This window comes from Centruroides vittatus, unplaced genomic scaffold, assembly GCF_030686945.1.
Source record: "Centruroides vittatus isolate TY-2023 unplaced genomic scaffold, ASM3068694v2 contig_484, whole genome shotgun sequence".
Taxonomy (NCBI): Eukaryota; Metazoa; Arthropoda; class Arachnida; order Scorpiones; family Buthidae; genus Centruroides; species Centruroides vittatus.
Genome location: NW_027122274.1, coordinates 2,756,049 through 2,781,539, shown reverse-complemented (window position 1 = coordinate 2,781,539; position 25,491 = coordinate 2,756,049). Strand labels below are relative to the sequence as shown.

Here is a 25,491-nt window from a genome sequence, read left to right as displayed (position 1 = left end):
TGATTTTTCCTGTTTATTTCATTTTATATGTTATAAAAATTATGGTAGCATATGTGATATGAATTTGATTGCCTTAATTCAACTGAATTATTTTTCTTAAGATTTTTTGTCTTAAATGATACTCATATCTGAAAACAAAGTAATGAAATAGAATGAGATGTATAATTTTTCTTAACAACATACAGCAATTGTAGCAATGTATTAAAGCAAAACTATTTTGTTTCATTTATACCATATTATACACTGGTGTGCAGACTTAAGCAATGATTGTTTTTTAGCCATAACTCCACAAGAAATCACCTGGAAGACTTGAAATTCAGAATACAGAGACAGATGGTTTCTTCTAGCCATATTACATGTATGAACTCACTTGAACTTGCAGCAAATGTCTTTAATAGCACATTTTGTCCTTTTTATTACAGTCTTGCACTGCATGCATGTTACATGCCCTCACATCACCTGTGATGTCTTCTTCCTGCATACAAATCACCTTCCTACTGAATTGGGTGTTCATTGTACTGATCACAAGCCCTTTTCTACAATTTCATGGCTGTCTGCTTAAAAATTAAATCATTGCTTAAGTTTTGCAAGTCACTGTATAGTGTCAGGCTAGATGATAAATACAGTACAATCTTGGTACTCTGACCATTTGCTAGTTTGACACATCCAGTAATCTGACCCTAGTCAACTCTGGTATTTCTAGTCCTATTGCCAAGTCATAGACAAGCTTCTCACTAGTTCAAACTACAGTTCTCACTAAATTTAGTGAAAATTCACCAATTTGGCACATATTACTGGCAATGGCATTATGCTCAAATGTTTTGATCAGTAGTCCAATTTGTGTTTTGTTGCATCATTAACAGTTGACCTCATGTTGTGAAATTCATTTGTGCTCTCAACTGTTTTCATTGCATCACATTTTTATTATGTTTAAATTGTTAACTCATCAAAATGTCTGGACTTTGTATTCTGCTGACATATATGGGGCCAGAACAGTCAGATTAAGGAGACTATACAATCTCAGCAATGACAGATTTAACAGACAGTAAAAGTTAAGCAATTCAGAGATAATGTTTATCTGTAATGACCACTTTAAAAATATTTTAAATAAATTTATTCAATCAAGCATTCCTATTTTGTTAATATTAGTTATTAATTTACACATTTGAAAAATTGAAATTTATATAATCAATTGATTTTATCATTGTAGTAGTTATTGTTAAGACATTAAACACTTCACATTAGGAAATCTTTTTCAATGAATAATTTGAAATTTGTTTAATAAAATTAAGGTATAATGTACAGTACATGGTAACTCATGGAAAGATGGATGATAGTGAGAGTTTTGATCACTTAGTGGAGCCTTTACTATGGATCAAAATTTGTCAGAGGTTTATAAATGAAAATCATCAGGGCTGTAAAGGCTTATAAATTTACTCCAAAACTTTAAACATATTGTAAAAATTTTAGTGATGATAGCTTGCACAAGTCAAATAATATACAAACTATAAATTTTTCTTGCATGTATCACTGCAGTTTTCTGTAATTGTGAAAATTTATAGATGTTTTGTAAAATTCAAATGAATATTTTTATGATTTATATTTCTCTTTAAATGATTGATCTTTATTAAGTGTGATATAAATATTTTACAAAAAACACAAAAGTTTCTTACCTGGAAGTATAAAATAACTGAACAAACAGAAATTACAGAGAACAAAATATGCACATTATGTTTCTAAACACAATATTCTATACAACTAATATTTGAATAATATAAAATATTGTTTGTTGTTTACAGTAAAATTTTTATTATTTGGCATATCTTTGAAATTTTGAATACATTGGAATGAATTAGAAATTTCATAATTTGAATTAGCTGAGAATGAGTTTTGCATTATACTTGTCAACATTTGTCTCTGGATCTGCCAGTGGAATTATGATGACATAACATAAACAACTGTTTTGCACAGTACATTTGAATAATAATTAGTTTCCCTCTATATATCTTAATATCATATATAGCTTTGTCAAGCTTGTACTAAAAACATCCGTCCTGTTCTTAATAATAATGAGACACTCATTTTAGAAAGAAAAATGACATTATTCTATGCAAATGTGCATTGGAAATAAATGTAATCTTCTGAAAGTTTCACTTACTGATATCCTAGAAAAATTTTGAAAAGAGAAGACAATATAACTAATCAGGCATCGGGACAGTTTTAATGATAGAGATGATTTAACAGTATAACTGTTTTTTCATCAGACCAAAATAATGTAACACTTATTAGTGCTATTGACGGAGAAAGCTTGGGATTTCTGATTTTGCCTAACTTTATTTGCCAGAGCTTAAATGAGGAAGATTAGATAACACAACTTTTTCTATATTATTTGAATACAAAAATGTAAATATAATAAACTTCAGTTTTATTTAATTTTTTCCTGCTAATTTATATTTATTTTACCGTCAATTTATATAGACAAACTATTAATCAAATGATGTTTATCATTAATACATGGTAGGTGCCAAAAGTTTCTGGCCTAACTATATTTTAGACATGATAGGAATAAAATAACGATTGTATCAGATATCTGTCTGTGGACCAATAAAATAGTTTTTCCTGCCAATTTTCATAAGTTACTTGGAAACATTCATTTTAGTTAGACTTGTTGCATTAATTTGCAACATGTTCACCCTTTGCAGGACGATGTGCCAGTGAACACGGCTGCTGTGAAGGAGTGTGGGTTTGAGGAGCTTGACCACCCACCCTACTGTCCTGACCTGGTTTCTGCTGATTATCATCTGTTTCTGAAACTCAAAAAAGTGATGATGATTTTCAGTTGCAGGAGGCAGTTTATGAGCATTTTGCAGTCAAAACTGTGGACTCTTTGAAGGGTATTGAAATGCTAATTCCAAGATGTAATAAGTGTGTTGGACTACAAATAGACTATATTGAAAAATGACATCATTGTTTTATATGTATAACATCTAAAATATAGTTAGGCCAGAAACTTTTTGGCCCTACCTTGTAGTTTATGTACACAAATTAATGGCAAAATATGTATTAACAGTAAAAATATAAATAAAACTGAAGTTTATTATATTTATAATTTTGTATATGTATCACAATAATAGTATCACAGTTTTGTACCATTTATAAATTATGTATATAAATTGTCACATATTCAATATTGTTGTTTCATATCTGCAAAATATTTAAGATTTCTATAATATTAAAAGTAACATTAACCAATTTAATCTTATTCCCTATTAGTACACAATGATAACATTTTTCAGGTACAGTAAAACTAATTGTTTATACAAATAGTACTACAAAGCAAAATTATGTTTGTAATACCAATAGTTCAGAAGACTTATGAAGTAATTTGATGATATGACTTTAGTCATTGTTTTCAAATTGTAAATGTAATATTTTTTCAACTGTACCAAAAACTCTTATGGTGTTTATATCAAAATCCCATCGTGTGAGTACATACACAACTACAAAAAAATAATAGCAACAACTATGTATAAAGGCTATGTATACATGGCTTAAGAATGCTGAATGGTAAGCTAAACTAACCCAAAGAAATTTGATTAAAATAAATATGTTGACTTAATAAAAAGTGATATTCAAAAAAGCCAGATCAAAAGTACATTTTATACTGACAATGAAAAGGCTTGTACTGTGACTCCAAAACTTTGAAATCAGATCAGTTCTATTTAATAGAAAACTGAATCCTAATTCCAAAAATGTCCTCATTTACATCAATACCTCGCTAGTTTGAGATATTGGCAGTTAAAGTTTATGTTGCATGCATGGAAAGACAAAAAAAAACTGTATGTTCTCTGTAGCAGAATGGTTAAGGTAGCTTTTTCTGAGAGATTCCAGAAGTCTAAATATTTAAAAGACTAAATAAAAATGTAGACTACACTTTATGTACAGTATATAAAATATGGATGTATAGAATATGTGATATTTGTTACATTTTTGAGATTGGAATACACTCAATTCTTCCTTTGTTTTGTATTTTTATTGTAAAATATTAAAAACTTTTAGAGACTATAACAATAAGTCATGCTGAGAAGAAAACAGTCACTGCAATTGCAATGTACCTACATTACAAAAAGAAACAAATAAAAGCAGGAAGAACAAAGAACTACCAATATCTTGAAAATTGGAGGATATTGAGATAAACAAGGGTATTTTTGGAATCAGCATTCAATTCTCTCTTAAATAGAACTGGTTGTATTTTAAAATTTTGGAGCTCTTGTGAATATAAGAAATGAAGTTGCTTTGCATTTTATAAAATAAGTTTTGATTTATGATACTGTATTTATATCTAATAAAATATAAAAATAAATATGGCAGTATTAAATATATTAAAGAAATAATACGTTTTTGTAAGTTATATAAAAAAAAATTTTTTTTCAATCTTAAAACTTTATAATGTATTATGTTAACAACTTTAACAATTTATGTTGGAATAAATTTCTTAAAATCTAGATTATTGTATTGATTTATCATTCTAGTTCTTCAAATTATTACTTTTTGTGTGGATTATGCTTAGCCAAAAAGTTATTTAATCAGTCGTATTAAACAAATGTTATTTTTAAATAAACACCACACAGCCAGCTCATTGAGCAGGAGCAAAACTTTTCTGAGATTTCTTCACATGTCTAGGAAGCTGCCTCTAAAGCCTGTATTTAGGCAGATGTTAGATTTCTTACCCTTATGTTGTGCCACCTTATCCAATCTACCAGATGGTGCCTGTTAGTAAGAGTATATGATATCCAGTTTTGCTACATAAAATATACAATAAGACTTGATGTTTAAAACAATCATATGACTACTACTTGTGCAACCCATGCAATTATACAGGACCCTTAGCCTCACATTAACTGCAATAGCCAAAATTATTTTTAAAAAAAGTATTTTAGGTGTTCAATGCATGCCTAAAATAGAGACAAACTTACTTGTTTGTCTCTATTTTAGGCATGCATTGAGCACTTTTATGGAAAATTCAGAAGTGAGGAAATAATTTGCAGCAAATATTGCCACTAAGTCCAGAAAAAAGTTTTTAGGCACTGTTCATGATATAATAAGTAGGCATACAGTGTATATACATAGAGGTTGGTACAGGCCGCACTCGGAGGCCTAATGTACAGATTGCCTCATATAACACAGTAGTTCTAAAAAAGTCAGTGTTATGTGAATTCATGCTATATGTTCCAAAAGTTAGCAAAAGTAAATCATTATTTTTCATGATTAAGAGAAATTGCTTGTTAAAGTAATCAGTAATTAACTAACAATCACATTCAAAATTATTGCATGTTAATATCAATTTTTTTCTTCACTGTTGAACACCATTAAACAAGGACATTTTCTTTTCAGCAAAATATCATCATCCAAGCTTTCCTGTTGACCTTAATCTAAAGTACCGGTAACATCTTGATTTTTCCATGCTTTTTTTTTTCATAAAATCTGATATTTTCATTTGCCTGCAAAGAGAGAGTACTTCTGAAACATTTAAAAGAAAATCAAAGTTAAAAATTTCAAGTGATTTATTTGCAAGATCACTGGTTCATGTCTTGATGAGAGCTTTTTCCAAAAAATCAATACAATGTTTACATAAAATACAGTAGAACCCTGATTATTCAAGGTTCTGCATCATATCAAGCAAATCTGTAAGTGAATGCACTACTTTTCTTATAGTTTTGTAAAAGAAACTTTACAAAATGATTTGTTTCTGTTGGCTTTTATCATTTAACTTCAATGTGAGAAAAACTAGTCATATTAAAATGTAACTGCAATAATGCAATGTGTATATTATATATACACATTCATATTCAAAAATATGCATTTAGGTACATCTTTCTTTAAAAATTTATTTTCAGAATTGTTCTGATAACTAATGATTTTTTAAATTTATTTTTTTTAAACTAATCTGGCACTCATAAAATGATAAAGGTTTTAAGGAGGTCTGAAGAAGAAATGGGGTTACAGAAACTTGGACAAGATGGGGGAGATGGAGTAAAAATTTCAAATTGCAGACATAATTTAGGGACAATGTAATATATGTTCTGAAAAACTTATAAGTTGCTCAGAATTTTTAACTTCAGTTTTCTCAAAACCATTCAAAAAATGTGCTTTGTCCCTTTGGTCAAAAAAGATTTGCAGCAAGGCTTATCCACACAAGCAATTTACTGAAATGTGATGGCCATATTGGCTGCATTCAGGAGAGGTGAAGAGTTTTAACTGAGCAAAGAGTTTACGGATGAAATGAAACACAGGGATTCCCTGAGCATAAATTGTAAACACGATGAAATCACGAAAGTAACAAAACTACACGTTCAATTGGGTTTTCTAATGCGCAAGGCACAGGATTCAAATAGTAGTGAATTTTTCAAATATGTTTTACAGTCAAATCACAAAAAATATTATTATTCACTGATAAATTAACTAATTTTGATATCGTTAATCTTACTTTTTATACAAATGTGAGATTGAATAAATCTAAATGAGAAATTTTATTTTATTGTTGTAACTAATAGCTAAGGATAAAATAAAAAGTTTTAACTATCAACTTTTTTCTACTTGGGTTATTGCCCTGCTCACCACCCCCTAAGGCTGCCACTGTCTAGAGTTACTGTACATACTTTGTTACATACAGTAACTCTAGATAAGCATAATTTGTAGTCATACATAATTACTTGTCCATGTAAAATTATTTGCAAAAAAAAGGTTAAAAAAGGTTAAAAAAACATTGGTATAAAGTATATATGGTGACTTTTTTGGTTGTTATGAATTTTATTTTAAAAAAATAACTTTTATATTATTAATCATAATAAATAAATAAAATTGTGGGGAGCTATTTGTTGTTTTGTAGTTTTATATAAAAAGAAAAAAATTGTAAATGCTAACAAAGTAAAATATTCATTAAGTCCTATCCATTCAAGATATGACATGACCATTTTCTATCTCTCTACCCCTTTGACCTTTCACTATCAAAATTTAATAGCATCAATTTACACCCTTTATACACAAGCTACTGTGCCAAATTTCTTTTTTTAATCATTAACCCATCCTGAGATATTAAACGAATAGATGCCAACACATACATATCCCATATTATTATTACTTTTTTTTGGGTGGCCTTTTTTGAATTTTTTCAGTTCAGGTCTCATCATGTGATTTTTAAAAAAATCATTTAACAGCAGCACTCCTTACAATGATAAATTCAAAGATCATTTTGAAATTTCAGAAAGATGACAGAATATTAGCAAAATGCACAAATGCAATAACATTTACAATGTCTTTTGCTAATATTTTCAATATCGGTAGTGTGTTATAATTTATAAAGAAACAAGCTATGGGTGTTTCTGATTCCAATTTCTAAAGCAAAGTTTTCACAAAGTCATGTAAACATCAAGTATGGTACTAACCTGATGGAGATCACACAATAAGAATGTAATTACTGTATGTACTGTACATGCTTTAATAAGATAAGTTTAAAAGTTAATTTTCCTGTCATTTACAATGCAATATTGTACATTTAGTAATTTACAGATACTGAAGAATTCTCTACTTGTAAAAGAATCTTCCCTAGAAAAATTCATTGGCATTATTTAAAGGTTTGACTGATTGTGTATTTTCAAAACTTAAGAATCTATCAAAAATTATATAAAAAACTTTTGTATTTAAAGCTTGAAAATCAAAGTTTTGCTCTTTTAAGAATGCATAACAATAAGAATTTTACATATGTAATTTTAGCAATATACCAAAACAATATATTAACAAAACCATTTAATGTACTAAAGTATAATACATATACAAAGAAACAACTGGGATTTAAAATTTTAAGATGATATTTGGCACAAAACATAAAAAATAATGCCTATACGACATTTTTACATAGTATTCATCATACATAATTAAGTAAAATTATTCTGAAAGCAGATTTTGAATTTCAAATTGGGACAATGCATGATAGAAATATAACTGATCAAAATTTGTAAATACTATGGTAATGAAGATTAAAAAACAACTCTTGATGGTACTTTACTGCATCAGTTTAACCGTGCCAACTAGGAATTTTTCCATCTTTACTGCACTTTCAAAATTAGTTACAAATATGTTACATCTATATTATATCTAAGTGATTTAGTATGCTTCTGTATGAAATAACAAATATAAAAAAATTTACTAGATTTTTTGTTCGTATGATCTGTTTAGAAAATTTTTTTCTATAAAAATATATTATTTCAAAAATTTATACCGAGGGCATATAAAACACTTTACATTTATCAAAATCGTGCTTTGGTCAGAAGAGTATCGGATTTGTCTGGTTACAGTTATATAAAATAAATTATGATATATAAAATCTATGTTACTATCTTGGATGATTTGGAAATGATAATAATAGGTTAGAATTTATACAAATGTGGCCAACTTCATTTTTGCTCATTATATAAATTCTATTTTAAAAATGACTTCTTCCAAAAATCCAAATCCAAATCTTATATGATTAATGAAGTATTTAGATGTTAAAAGAAATATTGATCATTAAAAATGTTTGTGGCATTATCTGATGAAAATGTATACTTAACAATGAAATATGGCAATTTTTTTCAGCTGGTCTGAGATAAAGTTTGTGGCAGAAATTGTTAAAGGAACAATACTCCTATTAATACTGATGTGACCCAATGATAAAAATGATCTGTACACTTTGTACATGTTTCTTGCTAACTGTCTGATTCTGGAACGGGAGACGGTGGCGGGGGTAAAGGATTATAGAAGCTTCTGACTGTCGAAGGAGAAGGAGGACACGTTCCACAATTATCATCAGAAAAGTAATGACTTCTTGGTGTGGGAGGGGGAGGATAAGGATCAGAATCATATGATGATTCTAATCTGATATTATAATATAATTGTCTATAAGAATATGGTTCACTGTCATCGCAGACATCCGTGCTGCAGGGAGTTGGAGGAGGTGGTGGTTGATATGCACGTTGATACTTGTATGATCTCAATGACGGTCTCGTATGAGAAGAACAGCAATATTCGGTACACTGAGATAAAACAGTTACTGGACTTGGAGGAGGGTTAAGTGTTTCTTGAGGATATGGAGTATCCATAGAACTAGTGGAAGAGCCTCCTACCACATGATTTTGATCATACATCTGACAACTCTTTGGCAAGTGTCCCATACAAATATTATTAGAACTATTATTATTGCCAAAATTAATTGGGATAATAACAGATTGTGAATTTTGAGCCTGAGATTTATGTTGAACAATAACAGGTTTATTACTCATATTTATCTCTGTAGTATCATCATTATTATCAAAGTCCTGGGTTTTTCGTTTGCAAAAATATGCCCATATTGCAAGAACAATTAAGACAAGCACAGCTACTACAATCCCAATTGTATAATTTGCTTTTACTTCAAAACTAGTTTCCATTTTCATCAATCCTACTACCTGTTTGCAATGCAGTGAAGCTTCATCCAAGCTCTCTGAACATTCTTCCGTCTGGCATATGATGGTCAAACTGATACATTTTTTAAGTGCAGCACAATAGTATTGATCTTTCTGGCAGCATGCTTCATCTTCTCCATTTGGGCAATTAGGAACTCCATCACACACTAGTTTTGGATCAATACATTTATCATTTTTGCACTTATATTGATTAGATTTGCATTCAGTACAGTTGAGTTCATCCAACATGTCATCACATTCTACAAAGCCATCACATCTCCAAGCTTCTGGAATACAACTCATTTTTCCTGACTGACATCTAAATTGATCAGGACCACACACAGGTGGATTTATACATGTTTTTTCATTTTTCTCAAGGATGAGATCAATGGGACAGGAACAGTATTTTTTACCTGTATCATTCATAATACACAAATGTGAACAACCGCCATTATTAACAAAACAAGGATGACTACTGTTTCCTTCTAAAGGAGAAACAGCCACTATATCTGTGAGATGTGAAGGTCTGTATTGAAATTTATGCTGATTTTTACCATTTAACTTATTAACTCTTTCAATAATTTGTTGATCCTTATCAATCCAATATAGATAATCTCCTAAAACAGTCAATGACACTGGTTGAAAAAGGCTTCCTGTTACAAGGATTTGTCTGAAAATAAGAAAAAAACACTAACTTAAATTTTAAATCCTTTTTAATATATTAAGACATTTTGAATGTATACATATTTCTGGTTGTGTTAAAAATTCATCTGAATCTTAGAATTAGTATAAAATAAACAGTTCCTCAATTAAAGTTCAATATAGATATAAGAAGGAATATGTATATAAATTAAACTACAGGAGAGTTTATTTTTTTAAACATGTATCCTCAGGGTTTTTGAGGCTGATATTTATCATCTTAAACAGGAGTGGGTAAAAATTGAAAGAGAGACTTCAATTACTTGTACATTTTCAGAACTATCAAATCCATTTATTGATTGTATTTATGGGTTCAGCTACAACATTTGACATAATTAATCTAATAGTATAATAATTTTCCTAGTTAACAACTAAATTGGAAGACACTGAATCAGATTAGCCAAATGATAATTTAGGAAAACTCAAATTTGAGTTTTCCTAAATTATCTTTTGGCTGATAACCTTCAACTTGTGAACTTAATTATGACCTTCCCACATTCAATATTCAACAATATTTAAAATTTTATTTTAGAAAATGTTCCTGTGAACCTTGGAATAGATACTCTACACAATTTGAAAACGTAGAATTTTAGTTAAATTTCTTACCTATCACTCTAAAGTGCTTTTCTACTCTATAGTACTTCAATATGTTTCTCATGCTTTTCAACCTTGGGTTTATTTTTAATCATCTTTATTTCCCACAGTTTATTTGAATCCCAAAGTTGAATCAAAAAAATATATTTTATATTTTCCTACACATTGCATAATTTAAAAAATTCCCATAAATCTGAGTAATTTAATGATTCTAATTAATTATTGCTTTTCAGAATTTATAATAACAATTTGAAATATCTTTGCTAATAATCTATGCAGGAGATGATAATCAAATGATTACTTACACTTCATTCAAACTCCTTGTCAATAAAGATAATAAATGAGAAAGAATATTTTTAAATATTCAATTTCTATTTGTATCTATTAGATAGGAATCAACTGAATGTTTAATTTGTATTACTTAGATATGTATTATACATCAAACTTCGATTTTGTATATACCAAATCAATAATAATAATAACTCTCCTGTAGTCACCACCTGGTCATGGTGGGAGAGCCCAGTAATTTTACTGAACCATAGAGCAATGCAGGGTGGAGCACAAGCTCCTGGTAGGGACACCCATGCCAGTAAGGTCTATGGGGAGAAATGAAGCTAAGAGTGACCACACCCACATTCTGTGGATATATTTATTATGATAGTAACCAGATCAAAGTGTGATACCGGCTTGAACATCGCCTGGGTGAACAAAATCTGCGTTCATGGGTTAGGCAGAAGCTCGCGTTTGAAAAATAGGTCGCAGTCTTCCTTGGTTACCAGTGGCAAAAGCAGCACTGGCCCAAGCATGGCTACTGCAATGCCCTCAACAGATGTGAGGAACCAACCTAGCCTTGGTGTTTCTGTGGCATTGCATCCACAGACCACAAAGGCTGGAAAACCATGCCAACAGATGAAATGGACAATAGAAATGAATGATTTTATCATCCGTACTTACTACACCATCACAAAACTCGAAACAAACATGACAGCATACAGACAACAACTACACAATAGATTCACACAACAATATCCTCATCTCACTGTCACCAAACAAAGGGTTGTTGATCAAAAAAGAACAATTATATACAACAACCTTATTCCACAAACAACACTTGAACTTATAAAACAACAATTTGCTGATCAAATACATCAACAGACAGAAACATCTAACATTAATGAAGATCACATAACCTGTCAGGATAATCCAGCAACAAGCATTGATAATAACACACATACAACAATTACCACTGACAATACTACAGACACTTCCTCATCCATCACTGATAACATAGACAAAGATTGTTAATACGCTGTCACTTATATTTCAAGAAACACTCACTAAGGGCACAGATTCCACACAAAGACCACGAATACCAAAAATCAACACGTCAAAGGAAGTAGGAAAAACACTAAATCATGTAAACACTCACTACCACAGTACATTCATTCAATTTCTACACTCTCATACATTCATACATTAGTTTATGCTGGGGCAGTCACAGTAGTGACACACCATGGACTGAAAGTACAATCACACAAATACACAGAAAACACAATTCTATCACAAGCCTGCCTGGCAGAGAAGAATAGAAACACAAATAAATGACATTAGACAGCAATTAGGCAGGTTGACACAATACACTAAAAACAACATAATACCCAAATTAAGGAAACACCTCAAAAACATTTTCAAGAAAATAAAAACACACACAAAACATGAACATCACAACACACGCATCACAGAGTACATTGATACACTAAAACAAAAACTTGCAGCCAAAGACTCAAATGATACAAAACATGTTCACTACAAAAACAACAAAATAAAGTATTTACAAACAATGAAAAACCCTTTTACAGACAAATTAATAACAAAGCAAACACTGATACACAGCACAGTGGCACACCAACAGAAGAAGAACTCACAACTTATTGGTCTTCTCTTTGGTCCAGTGCTGTCACGCACAATGCTGATGCAGGCTGGATCGAGGAGGAGAACAGAAACTTGCACAACATACCAACTATGCCCTGTGCTGAAATAAACATACATGATTTCCAATACACTGTTAACAGAACACACAACTGGAAGACACCTGGTGTAGACAACATTCACAATTTCTGGTACAAAAAGTTTACATCACTGCACCAGGAACTAGCTAAACACCTAACACATATCATCATCAATCCACAAGATATGCCAAATTTTCTTACTCAGGGCATCACCTACATGAAACCTAAAAACAACACTACCACAGACCCCACACAATACAGACCAATTACATGTCTTCCAACACTCTACAAATTATTGACATCCTGTATCGCAAACAAAATATACAAACATGTTGAAGAACACGACATTCTAACGAAACAACAAAAAGGTTGCCGTTGAAATCACAGGGGATGCAAAGAACAGTTACTCATAGATTCAGTCATTCTACGGCAAGCACACAAACAACACAGAAACATACACATGGCATATATAGACTACAGAAAAGCATTCGACAGTGTTCCACACAGTTGGCTGCTACATATTCTACACATGTACAAAATACATCCATCACTCATTGCATTCTTTCAAAACACTATGCAGCACTGGAGAACAACACTACATCTCAGGGTTAGTAACACTTCCATACAAACAAAGCAAATTTTTATTAGGCGAGGAATTTTTCAAGGAGATTCCTTGAGTCCTCTCTGGTTCTGCTTAGCCCTGAACCCATTATCCAACATGTTAAACAACACGCAATACAGTTACAATATCAGACATGAAAAAACAACACAGTTTACACTGTCACATCTCATGTACATGGATGACATAAAACTTCATGCATCCACACAAAAACAACTTCATCAACTCCTACAAATCACACATTCATACACCAAGGACATACAAATGGAATTTGGCCTAGATAAATGCAAAACACTTCACACAGAAAAAGGAATCCTGAAGAAAGAAGATTTTGCACTTGGAAATGGAGATGTTATTGAATCCATGGAAGAGGGTGAGTTCTACAAGTATTTAGGATTCCAACAGGCCAAACTAACAGAACATATACAAATAAAGCAAAGATTAATTAAAGAATACCAAAGTAGGTTAAATGCTATTCTCAGAACAGAGTTAAATGCAAAACACAGTTAAAGCAATAAACATATGTCATCCCAGTACTCACATATTTTTTTGGAGTTATACATTGCACTCACACAGATCTTGAGCAACTCCAAAGGAAAACAAGAACACCACTCACTAAGTACAAACATCATCACCCTAAATCCACCACAGAAAGATTAACCCTTCCACGTAAAGATGGCGGACGTGGCCTGATTGACATAGTTAACCTTCACTATGAACAAATACAGTCACTGCGAGAGTTTTTCTACAAAAAGCAAGAAACATCACAGTTACATAAAGCAGTAACTCTAGCAGACTCAAATAACACACCATTAAACTTACACTCACATCATATAGACACAACACAACATATAAAAAGCATAGACACCGTTAAGCAATCATGGGCTCAAGAGGCACTCCATGGCAGGCATCCTTATGACCTGATCCAGGATTTTGTTGACAAAACTGCGTCAAACAGCTGATTAGCTCGGGGATGCCTCTTTGGGAAGATGGAAGGATTTGATTGCCATACAGGATCAGGTCATAAATACTAAAAACTACAGAAAACACATACTCAAAGATGCAACACTCACAAATGACACATGCAGAAAATGTCATATCATGCCAGAAACTATACAATACATCACTTCTGGTTGCAAGCTCTTGGCACAGAGATTATTTACACAGACATAATCAAGTGGCAAATATAATACACCAAGAGCTTGCAAAGAAACACAAATTAGTAGACATCCACAAACCATACTACAAATACATTCCGCAGACAGTATTGGAAAACAACATGCACAAAATGTACTACGACAGAGCCATAATCACAGATAAAACAATTTACCACAACAGACCAGACATCACACTCATTGACAAACACGATAAAATCACACATATTATAGACGTATCCATTCTAAACACTCACAATGTACAAAACACATGGCACTGAAAAAGTCAGCAAGTACACAGAACTCGCCCAGGAAATAAGGCATCTGTGGAGGATGAATAGGGTGCTTATTGTACTTGTCGTTCTCTCTACAGGTGTCATACCACACATACATCACTACAGAAGGCCACTATATTGAAGACATGTCATATTGTGAGGAAATTCCTGAATACAGACACACACACACTGATATACTCCTTTAATTTTTGTTACTATGCCTTGACTTTGGTCCAGCATAGTACAGAGCCACCAGTGTTAACCGAGTATATCTCACATAACCCAACATAATAATAAAATTATTATTACCTTTTAGAGCCATGAAGGTCAGCTGTTTCAATTGTTTTAGCATTCAGATCTGACCAAAAGATAAGATTATTTATTGTATCTACAGCTAAGGCTCCAGGCTGAGTCAATCCATCTTTGATTATAATTTGTTTATTTAAACCATCTAAACTTGATTTTTCAATTCTAGGAGGATGAATCAGATTTGTCCAAAATATTAATCTGGAAAAAATTATTCTAATATTACACTGTAATATAAAATACACAAGACAAACACAAACAGAATTAATATAGAAAATTATTAGAAAATGTTTAGAAAATAATTATGCAGACCTCATATGTATCATGCTAGAATTGTTCTGAATTGAAAAAATGATGAAAAAATATAATTCAATAAGGATAGTGGACAAAGATAATGTTAAATATATATAAATGAGTTATGTCAATACAATACCTTTTTTTACATTAAAGCATGTATTATCCTAATCAACTGAATGAATCTTTTATGATGAAAACATGTCTTTATGAAAATGATAAAACAGATTCAGAAGCTGCCTTATTTGTAATCACTTCAATAATGTGTTTTTCTTTGTTTTCATGGTTTTCATGTATGTGACAAATATAATAAATTAATAAATATGGAAAAATTTTATACTGTAGTTAATCTTCTTCTCGTCACTACAAAACTTTTATATTAAAAAAAGCATTCTTTGATAATTTATAAATATAACATACATATTTCTTTTTAAAAACAAATTGTAAAAATTACAAAATATTAAAGACTTATATGAATAACAGTATTCTTGTACGGCATGGATACAAGAATACCGTTATTCATATAAGTCTTTAATATTTTGTATCTTTTTTTACAATTTGTTTTAAAAAATATATTTTGTCCTGGATTTTTTACAATTTTTTCTTTACAATAATATACACAGTATTATAAAAAATTTTTGCTTTAAAAATTTCATAACCAGGAGATAAGTCAATATGCACACTTTGCTATTTAAAAGATTTGAAAGTTTTCTTCAAATAGTTTAAATATAAAATTATATTTGCCAATTTTAATAAGCTAAAAATAAAATTTTCAGTTATAAATCATCAATTACATACAATTTTGGAAAAGAGAATTCATTTTTTTGTTTGGATATAATAATAAGCTCAGTTGATTTTCAAATTGATTCTTTACATTATTACTATGCTTAACTTCATTTTGATAATCAATAATAAGAATTAAAAAAAATTAACTGACAATTTTATATATATAAATCATCAGTTAATTTTTTTACATAGTAACTTTCATCACTTTATTGATTTATTAATCTTTAAAAATAAAAACCAAAAAATATACTAATGCACATGAACTCAACAAAGTTTTGTTGCCAAAATCTATAATGGCAATTATATAATGTAATAGATAAAAATCTATTACATTATGATTATGATTTATTATTACAAAATTGTGCCTAAAATGAAATGGCATTTCTGTTGTTCAATATTATTATTTTGTATAAAATATTTAGCTTACAATCATCACAACACTTTTCTGTCAAAAAAAGAAAGGGGGAAATAGAATCAGTGGTACTCGAAATCATTGAATTGTCACAAAATTTTTGAACAAGTAAGCAAAGCCTATGGGCAAGCATTTACTCTCTACATATATCATAGGCTGCATGGTCTTGCCGCAATCTGAACCACACAGTATCTTCTGAAGACTACCACCAAATCCTGGCACTCACAGGCACACTGCCATCATCATTTTGACTTTTTTTTAGTGGAAGGGTTCCATATTAATTTTTAGATTTTAAGCTTTTAAGATTAATTTTATCACTTTTACTAAAACATTCTTATTTGTTGTGTGTATCAAACTAATATAATTCAATTTTTAATGACTTACCCTTTATTAGGATGAATTGCTATATGCCTTGGTTTCTGATCATCACCACTGATGATAATTCCAATAGCTTTTCCATTTAATTTTGTTACATTAATGACATTGTGTCGTGCACATGACCAATACAGACTACGAGAATATGGTTCTATTGCCATATCAATTGGATGAATCAATTCATTGAGACTTTGTACAACAACACTCATCTATTCAAATCAGAAATATATTTAAGTAATTTAAATAAAATGTTGTATATTTTATTTATTTTATTTTACCTTTGTTCCATTATCATAACCCCTTCGAATTGTTTGAGACCTGCCATCTATCCAATAAATGAATTTGTCTATATAATCATATTCAAGACCTCTCACATGTTTTAGATGAGAGATGGGAAGCATGATCTCGGGAGTGTTCTGCAAATCAGGGATCATTCTACCAATATTATTTTTCTGGCTAAATAAAATAAAATTCTTTGGACCTGAAAATAAAATATACAAAAAGAATTAGTAATTTTTTTTAAATCGATGTACACTTGCTTTGTAATTCCTTAAACCTTATATCAACTTTATATTTTTAAGTAATTAGTTTAATTATAATTATTTGTTTTATTTAATATTGTATAAATGTTAAAAATATACTCAATTTTTGTAATGCAAAACAATTCTTTTGACAGTACATAGTAAAACAGTATATACCTGAACAAAACATTCAGTTCTGGCAGTGTAATAAACTATTGATATATTTTTATTTTAAATGTACTCTATCTTTTTCTTCATATATTCTCACTAGGGTTTCTCATTTCCTGATCTTTTGCTTGTCCTGGGATTCCAGGATAGTTTCCCAGGATCCCGGGATATAATTAATTATTTTTAAGATATAATTATTTTTCATTTTTTAAAGGTTTATTTTACATCATTAGATTTTAAGTAATTTAATACGTTCTGAAACCTCCAAAATCATAATATTAACAATGCTGTGTAAAATATCTATTAAAAATCACATTTGAATTACATAGAAATTTTCACTAATAGAAAAAATTTATTAATATTTGTTGGAAACTGCTTACCAAAAAATACCTTTGAATTGAGTTGAAAATTTAAAGAAAAAAATGAACTTAGATCAACTTCTAACTTAGAAGGTAATTTTCATTTTTTAAATAAAACATATAAAAATTTACAATAATATTTTGTATTAAGATTTTGAAAACCAAACATGGTCAAAATGCCCTTTCCAATTCAATGGATGTGGGTGGAATCATCATTAATGCATTTACAAGAAGACAAATGTTGCATGTTTTTTCACCCATAGCGTCAAAGATTTCTAGTTTGTTTTCAAGATGCGTTGCAGTACTTCTTTTGCTCTCAAATATTCTTGATTTGTCTACCTCAGCTGCTTTAAAAGTGGTATCAAGCTTATAGCCTGATAATTCAGCAGTTTGTTTGGCTTCAATAATCAGGTTTATGAAGAAAAACTTCATACTTGCAAACTTTGTACTTGTTTCTATCGAGACAATATCATAAAATAAACAACCATTCAAACTTCAGCAAAAATTCTTTAATCTTAAGAACGTTTTCAAACGCATTAAGCGTCCATCTTCAGTTACTTCTTTAAATCAAATATGTAATTCGAACAAATATTACGAAAAATTAACGGTACAATTACAATAAAAAATAAAATAAAATAAACAGGATTATTATAATTTACAAAATTATGCCAATATTTTATAAACAAAAAATAAAAATATAAAATATAAATAAAAATAAAACGAAAAATAAAACAAAAAACAACATGAGGTTTAAATCTATCGCGGATTATCGCAGTATTTTACGATTACTCTCATCCGTCATTAAAGACGGATGAGAGTAATCGTATGTAATGGGCTAGAAAGCCCAACAACATAAAACAAGACCAACATCAGCTCTAGGATTATCGTACTTCTATAATTAGTCCAAATCATCGCATAAAGATTTCCAAGCTGTGGAAAGCCCATCAGCATCCCTGTACTTCTCTGTGCTCTGTGGATTTCCAATTTTTCAAAAAACTTTATTGCGTGTTTCGATCTTGTAGACCTGATGATGGAGGCTTGGTCCCAAAAGACCGTGATGCCCTGCTGCTTAGCATAATTGGCGAGGACCGTACTATCAACCGATTTTTCCACCGACCGCTTGTGTTCATTAATCCTCTTTTTTAAATTCCTCAATGTTGCCCCTGTATACTAATTTAGAATCGAACCTGTGATCCTTTAATGGTATCGAATAAATTCCTGTTAGGGAGTTACGCTCATATTTCATCTTATCATTCCTTAAAAGCTTGTATACGGTGGGATTGCGTCGATAAATAATTTGCAAATTCCTATTCCTGGAAATCCTCTTAACTAACGGCTTAAGAAAAGGAATGTAATTGAAGATCACTTTTTCTCTTGGATGGTTTCTATTCATCCCACGTGCTCGGTTATGATCCTTCTTGATGAGAGCATCTATTTTTTCTGTTCCATAGCCATGTTGCAAAGCCGTTGTTCGGATGTATTGTAGTTTTTTAATTGTATCCAAAATTCAATTAAAGAATCGAAAAGTCTTGTACTCATCAAATGAAGCTCGTATAGGGAAAAGTTAAATGAATACATCGATAGCACGAAATGTCATCTCGCCCCGAATAATTACTTGGAAGCATTGCAACAAAAAGTGATAAGATTCACCCGAACCCCTCTAACGAAATTGCTACATATGAGTGATGCCACTTTACAAGCTCCCAGGACTCCGAGAATGTTTGCTTTCGGAAAAACGCATAAAACGGGTTCTCAATTACGCCCTGTAGTGGAAAAGTGCAATGCTCCGATGTTGAAGATAGAAAAACTTCTACTTAAATTTATACAAAATAATATGCAAGTTTCGCTGTTTTCGATCAAAAATTCGATAGAATTGATCCAAAAACTTGAGGATGTTGCGCTCATGAATAAGGAGTGTTTAACAGTGTTGGATTATAAGGCGTTATATCCCTCAATCAAGTTGCATCCTTGCTTTTGTGCCTTACGGGACTTTTTATTAGCCAATATTAAGAACGCTGGAAAGTACCACACCCAGATCTTGGAATTAGCGGACTTGATATGTCACACATCTTTCTTTGGCTTCGAGGACAAAACTTATATACAGGGGCGAGGGGTACCGATGGGTAGCCCTATGTCTTATATACTCTGCGAATTGGTACTCCGCAATCTAGAAAGCAGTATTCTCCCGATAGTAGAGCAGGATATTTCATTATACGTGAGATACGTGGACGACATCTTTATCTTGTGGAAGGACGATTGCAACATCACAAAGTTTATAAATTTAATGAATCAAAACCCCTATGGTTTAACTCTAGAGTTGGATCAGCAAAGTTATAACAGTGTTAATTTCAATTCAATTCAATTTCAATTCAATTCAAAATTTATTCGTAATAAGGCGATAGCCAGTTACAAAGGATGTTTTTGACAACAATCGCTTGTTATTAATGTTAAAAAATACACTAGCAACACAAGTCAAACCAAGCATTATATTCCACATTTAGTTACCAATTATAATTATTTTAATAACATCAATTTAAAGTCATTTCAACCTATACTGCAACTGGTAACTTTCTTCATACACATGGTTCTATAACATACAATACCATTAATTTATATTACTTATGTATTCAATGAATTTGATACATTAAAAATTTGTGGGCCTATTTATATAGTCTATAAATTATGTCTATCTTGGCTGTATGGAATATTTCATACATTGCTCTTTCATTAGTGCACCCTGTTAACATATGCAAGTCAAGATTGTGTGCTAGTTCCTTTGCATCTTTACAGCCACAAAACATGTGAAATTTTGAGATTATTTTTTGGCATCTTGGGCAAATACTCTTTGAAAACTCAATGAAATTAATATTAATTCTTTGTTTATTCTGAGTTATATGAAAAATATTTTAACATTAAAAGCCAGGTTAGTTAACATGTAGTTATTAATAAATGGATACTCAAGAATTATGTTATACCAATCCGTTTTCTCTCTTGTGAATATGTCTTCTATGTCTTGTGATAAGGAGATTTCGAGCACATTTTGTATCAACATTTGGAAATGTTGTTCACTTATTTCAGGTAAATCTAGGAATATTTTAATAGAATATCCAAAGCGCTTTAAAATTTGTGCAATTTGTGACACCCAGTTTTTGCTTTGTACTTTAATCAAAGATTTTCGATACAATTGGTATAATAATACAGTTGAAAGATTTCGAGCGTCTCTTATTTTAAATAAAAATTTCATGTATCTCCTTATTAAAGTAGCACTCAATCTAAACCTGCTTAATTCCAGTCTTAACACGCTACCTGGTGTGTTGTAATTCAGCAAAAAAATCTTGCGTACAAACCTATTTTGGACAACTTCTAATTTTTGAAAGTTCGTAAGGCTCCAAATTGGGGCCGCATAGCCAATGGAATTCATTATTATAGAGTTAAACAGCCGGAAATGAACCTGGATGTTCTTTATCTTTGCCCAAAATTCTTCTTAATTAACAGCAATAATCCACCCGCTGGACGACCCTTTCCACACTTCCTCTGAGCTCCGCTGAACAACACCGTGTTTTCACGTTTTAACACCTCCTCGTCTTCTTTATTTAGATTAACAATCCAGGTTTCCGTGAAGCCACATATCGTTTGAGATTTTATATACTCTTTTACTGACTTTCTATGTTACTTAACAGTGTTAATTTCTTGGATCTCACTATAACATGTGTAAGAGGGGAAATCCACACGAATGTCTATCGCAAACCGACATCATTCCCAATCGTTATCCCTAGGAACTCCGCAGACCCTGGGCATATCAAGATGGCACTATTTCGCTCGTGGATACAGAGAGCACACACACACTGCACAAATGTTTTGGATACAATTAAAAAACTACAATACATCCGAACAACGGCTTTGCAACATGGCTACGGAACAGAAAAAATAGATGCTCTCATCAAGAAGGATCATAACCGAGCACGTGGGATGAATAGAAACCATCCAAGAGAAAAAGTGATCCTCAATTACATTCCTTTTCTTAAGCCGTTAGTTAAGAGGATTTCCAGGAATAGGAATTTGCAAATTATTTATCGACGCAATCCCACCGTATACAAGCTTTTAAGGAATGATAAGATGAAATATGAGCGTAACTCCCTAACAGGAATTTATTCGATACCATTAAAGGATCACAGGTTCGATTCTAAATTAGTATACAGGGGCAACATTGAGGAATTTAAAAAAGAGGATTAATGAACACAAGCGGTCGGTGGAAAAATCGGTTGATAGTACGGTCCTCGCCAATTATGCTAAGCAGCAGGGCATCACGGTCTTTTGGGACCAAGCCTCCATCATCAGGTCTACAAGATCGAAACACGCAATAAAGTTTTTTGAAAAATTGGAAATCCACAGAGCACAGAGAAGTACAGGGATGCTGATGGGCTTTCCACGGCTTGGAAATCTTTATGCGATGATTTGGACTAATTATAGAAGTACGATAATCCTAGAGCTGATGTTGGTCTTGTTTTATGTTGTTGGGCTTTCTAGCCCATTACATACGATTACTCTCATCCGTCTTTAATGACGGATGAGAGTAATCGTAAAATACTGCGATAATCCGCGATAGATTTAAACCTCATGTTGTTTTTTGTTTTATTTTTCGTTTTATTTTTATTTATATTTTATATTTTTATTTTTTGTTTATAAAATATTGGCATAATTTTGTAAATTATGATAATCCTGTTTATTTTATTTTATTTTTTATTGTAATCGTACCGTTAATTTTTTGTAATACTTGTTCGAATTTCATATTTGATTTAAAGAAGTAACTGAAGATGGACGCTTAATGCGTTTGAAAACGTTCTTAAGATTAAAGAATTTTTGCTGAAGTTTGGATGGTTGTTTATTTTATGACTTGTTTCTATCCTTGCCCAATTTGCACAACCTGGCATAATGCAGTTATTGCAGCTACTGGGCATAGCTAAAATTAAGACAGCGTAAGTACAATTATTCCAGATATTACAGTTCTGACAAGTAAAGAATTTTCAGAGTCCTGCCAGAAATACATATTAATTATATACAATCTGTAAGATGTCATAACAAGCAAAAATTTAAAAAACTAATAAGCAGGCTTAAAATTAATAAATACAAATGTATTCTGACAGTTAATGAGTTAATTATACTTTCTATTTGCAAAATTTTCTCAATTTCCTCAATTTTAATACAAAAAAAGAGAAAAAAGTGAACTTTTAAGAAATTTGTGGGATTTCGTGGGATGAGAAGAATTTCCCAAGTTAAAAAAACAGCCAGATTCCGTTTGAGAAACCCTAATTCTCACACCTGTCTTCCATGTTCTTCTGTTTGTAGAACTGCCTACTTTAGCGTATACTTCTATTTTAGCATATCTAGTATGTCCAATAGTGTTATATACAGTGATACCTCGGTTTTCGTTGATAATCCGTCTGAAAACAATCAGCAAAATCCAAAACTGACGAAAACCGAGACAATTATTTCCACATGAATCAATGTAAATCCAATTAATTCATTCTAGACACTCCAAAATACATACCAAAAACACAGTTTATAGAGAATTAATATAGCATTAAATACTAAAAGCAATAAGAAATTAACATAAAAGACTAATTTGCATAAAGATAAAACCATTAAGATTAAAGATAAGATAATTAGCATTAAGATAAAAGCAATGGTATTGTTCAGCTAGACATGCAGGGTAATGTCTTGCAGAAGTTAGTTGGACATGAGCTTCTAGCCTATAACGCCCTGTGGTAAAGTGTGATGTAATTGTCATGTAATAGTAAGTTGAATATGTTTATGATGGTTGTATCGAGGGGAATAATGCCTTCCAAGAAATCCATTTAAGGGTAACTGGTCCTTATCCAGGCGTTACAGATGCGGAGAAAACCTGTGGTCAGCCTGTCCTGGCAAATTGCGAACCCACAACCAAACTCCCAGTGTTCAGGGAATGGAAACTTTGGTCAATGGTGGGTCGTTGTGGGGTAATGTTCACACAACAAGAAATAATGCCACACTGTGCTGGAAAATGCATGGGTCGCCTTTTGTTTTCACAAAATTAGCAGCGAGGTCACTTGAGCATGCCGACGAAAACTGAGACAAATTTTTCGCGAAAAAAATTGAAGAAAACTGAAACTGACAATAACCAAAGTCAACAAAAACTGAAGAATTACTGTATATTGTTTTATATGTCAACAAAAACATTATTTCAGTGTAATTGCTATTTTTCCATTTTACTGCTTAAAATATATATCATACTTTCAACAGTACATTTTATGACACAGCAATAGCAACATCTTAAATAATGAATAATTCTGAATCAGAAATTGAAGTTTACATTATTTACTTTACCTTTGCTATCTGATAATACATAATTGATATCACAAGCATATAAATAACCTTCTATACCACTTATATTTTCTATCAATTTTTCAAGTTAAAACTGCACTTGAAGCCATTCTAATTCACTAATGCAAAATATTCTCTGCACTTGTTGTTTATTTAAATATAAACAAATATAGACATATATTTAGACTTTGCAGATTCTTGTGAGACAAGTTTATACATGGACAATGTGATGAATTCATTGGAACCAAACAGTACACAATATTATACTCTTTTTACTTAAAATTCATTTATTTATAGTCTATTTAAAATGTGAAAATATATATCTTTATTCATAAATCTGAAAAGTCAAATGCATATGCTGGGATAACATATTTCACAAAATACTTTTAAAAAAATAGAAAAGCATTGATAGCATTAGATCTGACTAGAGGGCCCTAAAGATTAATCTATTATTTGCATATATAAACTGTAAAAAAAACTGTCAAATTATATTTTGAATTTTACACACTTACAACACATGAATCTTTATAATTCAAAATCCTGATTTAAAAAATTGGTTAAGTCAAAATATAACTTTTGATTAACTTACATATGTACAGTACATACATAAATAAATATATAGGATGATTATAATTAAACTGACACCACTTAGAAGATTTAAAAAAAAAATAATGAAATTTCATATTTAAATAGATAACATACATTAAACTGTTGAGAAAATAGGGAAGCCATTTACAACCAAAAAATTTTAGTTTGAAGTTCTACTCTAGAGAAAGAAATGGCACTGTTTGGTAAGAATAAGAATATATTAATTACTCAAAAGTCTTCATTAAATTTGTTCAATATGTAAATTTTCAATAATAGTGTGATCTGTGATTGTACTTAGCATTTTGGACTGAATGAGGAAACATGCCTCCTTATGATTGCCTTAAGTTTAGTCAGAGACCTTACAATAATATATCTTTAAAGTAACCCTAAGCCAGAATTTACATGCATTTAAATTCAGAGGACATGGAAAGTTACATGTGGGAAACATCTAGTGATATCACAATCCTCACCAGAGCTGTTCTTTAACTGGACT

At 31.0% G+C, this 25,491-nt stretch overlaps 1 protein-coding gene across 1 annotated transcript in view; it reads right to left on the bottom strand.

Moving 5' to 3' along the window:
* Window positions 1-7,791: 7,791 nt before the first annotated feature.
* The window catches only part of arr (low-density lipoprotein receptor-related protein 6), an 80,639-nt gene continuing 62,939 nt past the window's right edge, over window positions 7,792-25,491 (bottom strand). The window contains 4 exon segments of the mRNA XM_067273665.1: window positions 7,792-10,149; window positions 15,139-15,336; window positions 17,012-17,211; window positions 17,281-17,483. Coding sequence (XP_067129766.1) covers window positions 8,745-10,149; window positions 15,139-15,336; window positions 17,012-17,211; window positions 17,281-17,483 — 2,006 coding nt within the window. The 3' untranslated portion in view covers window positions 7,792-8,744.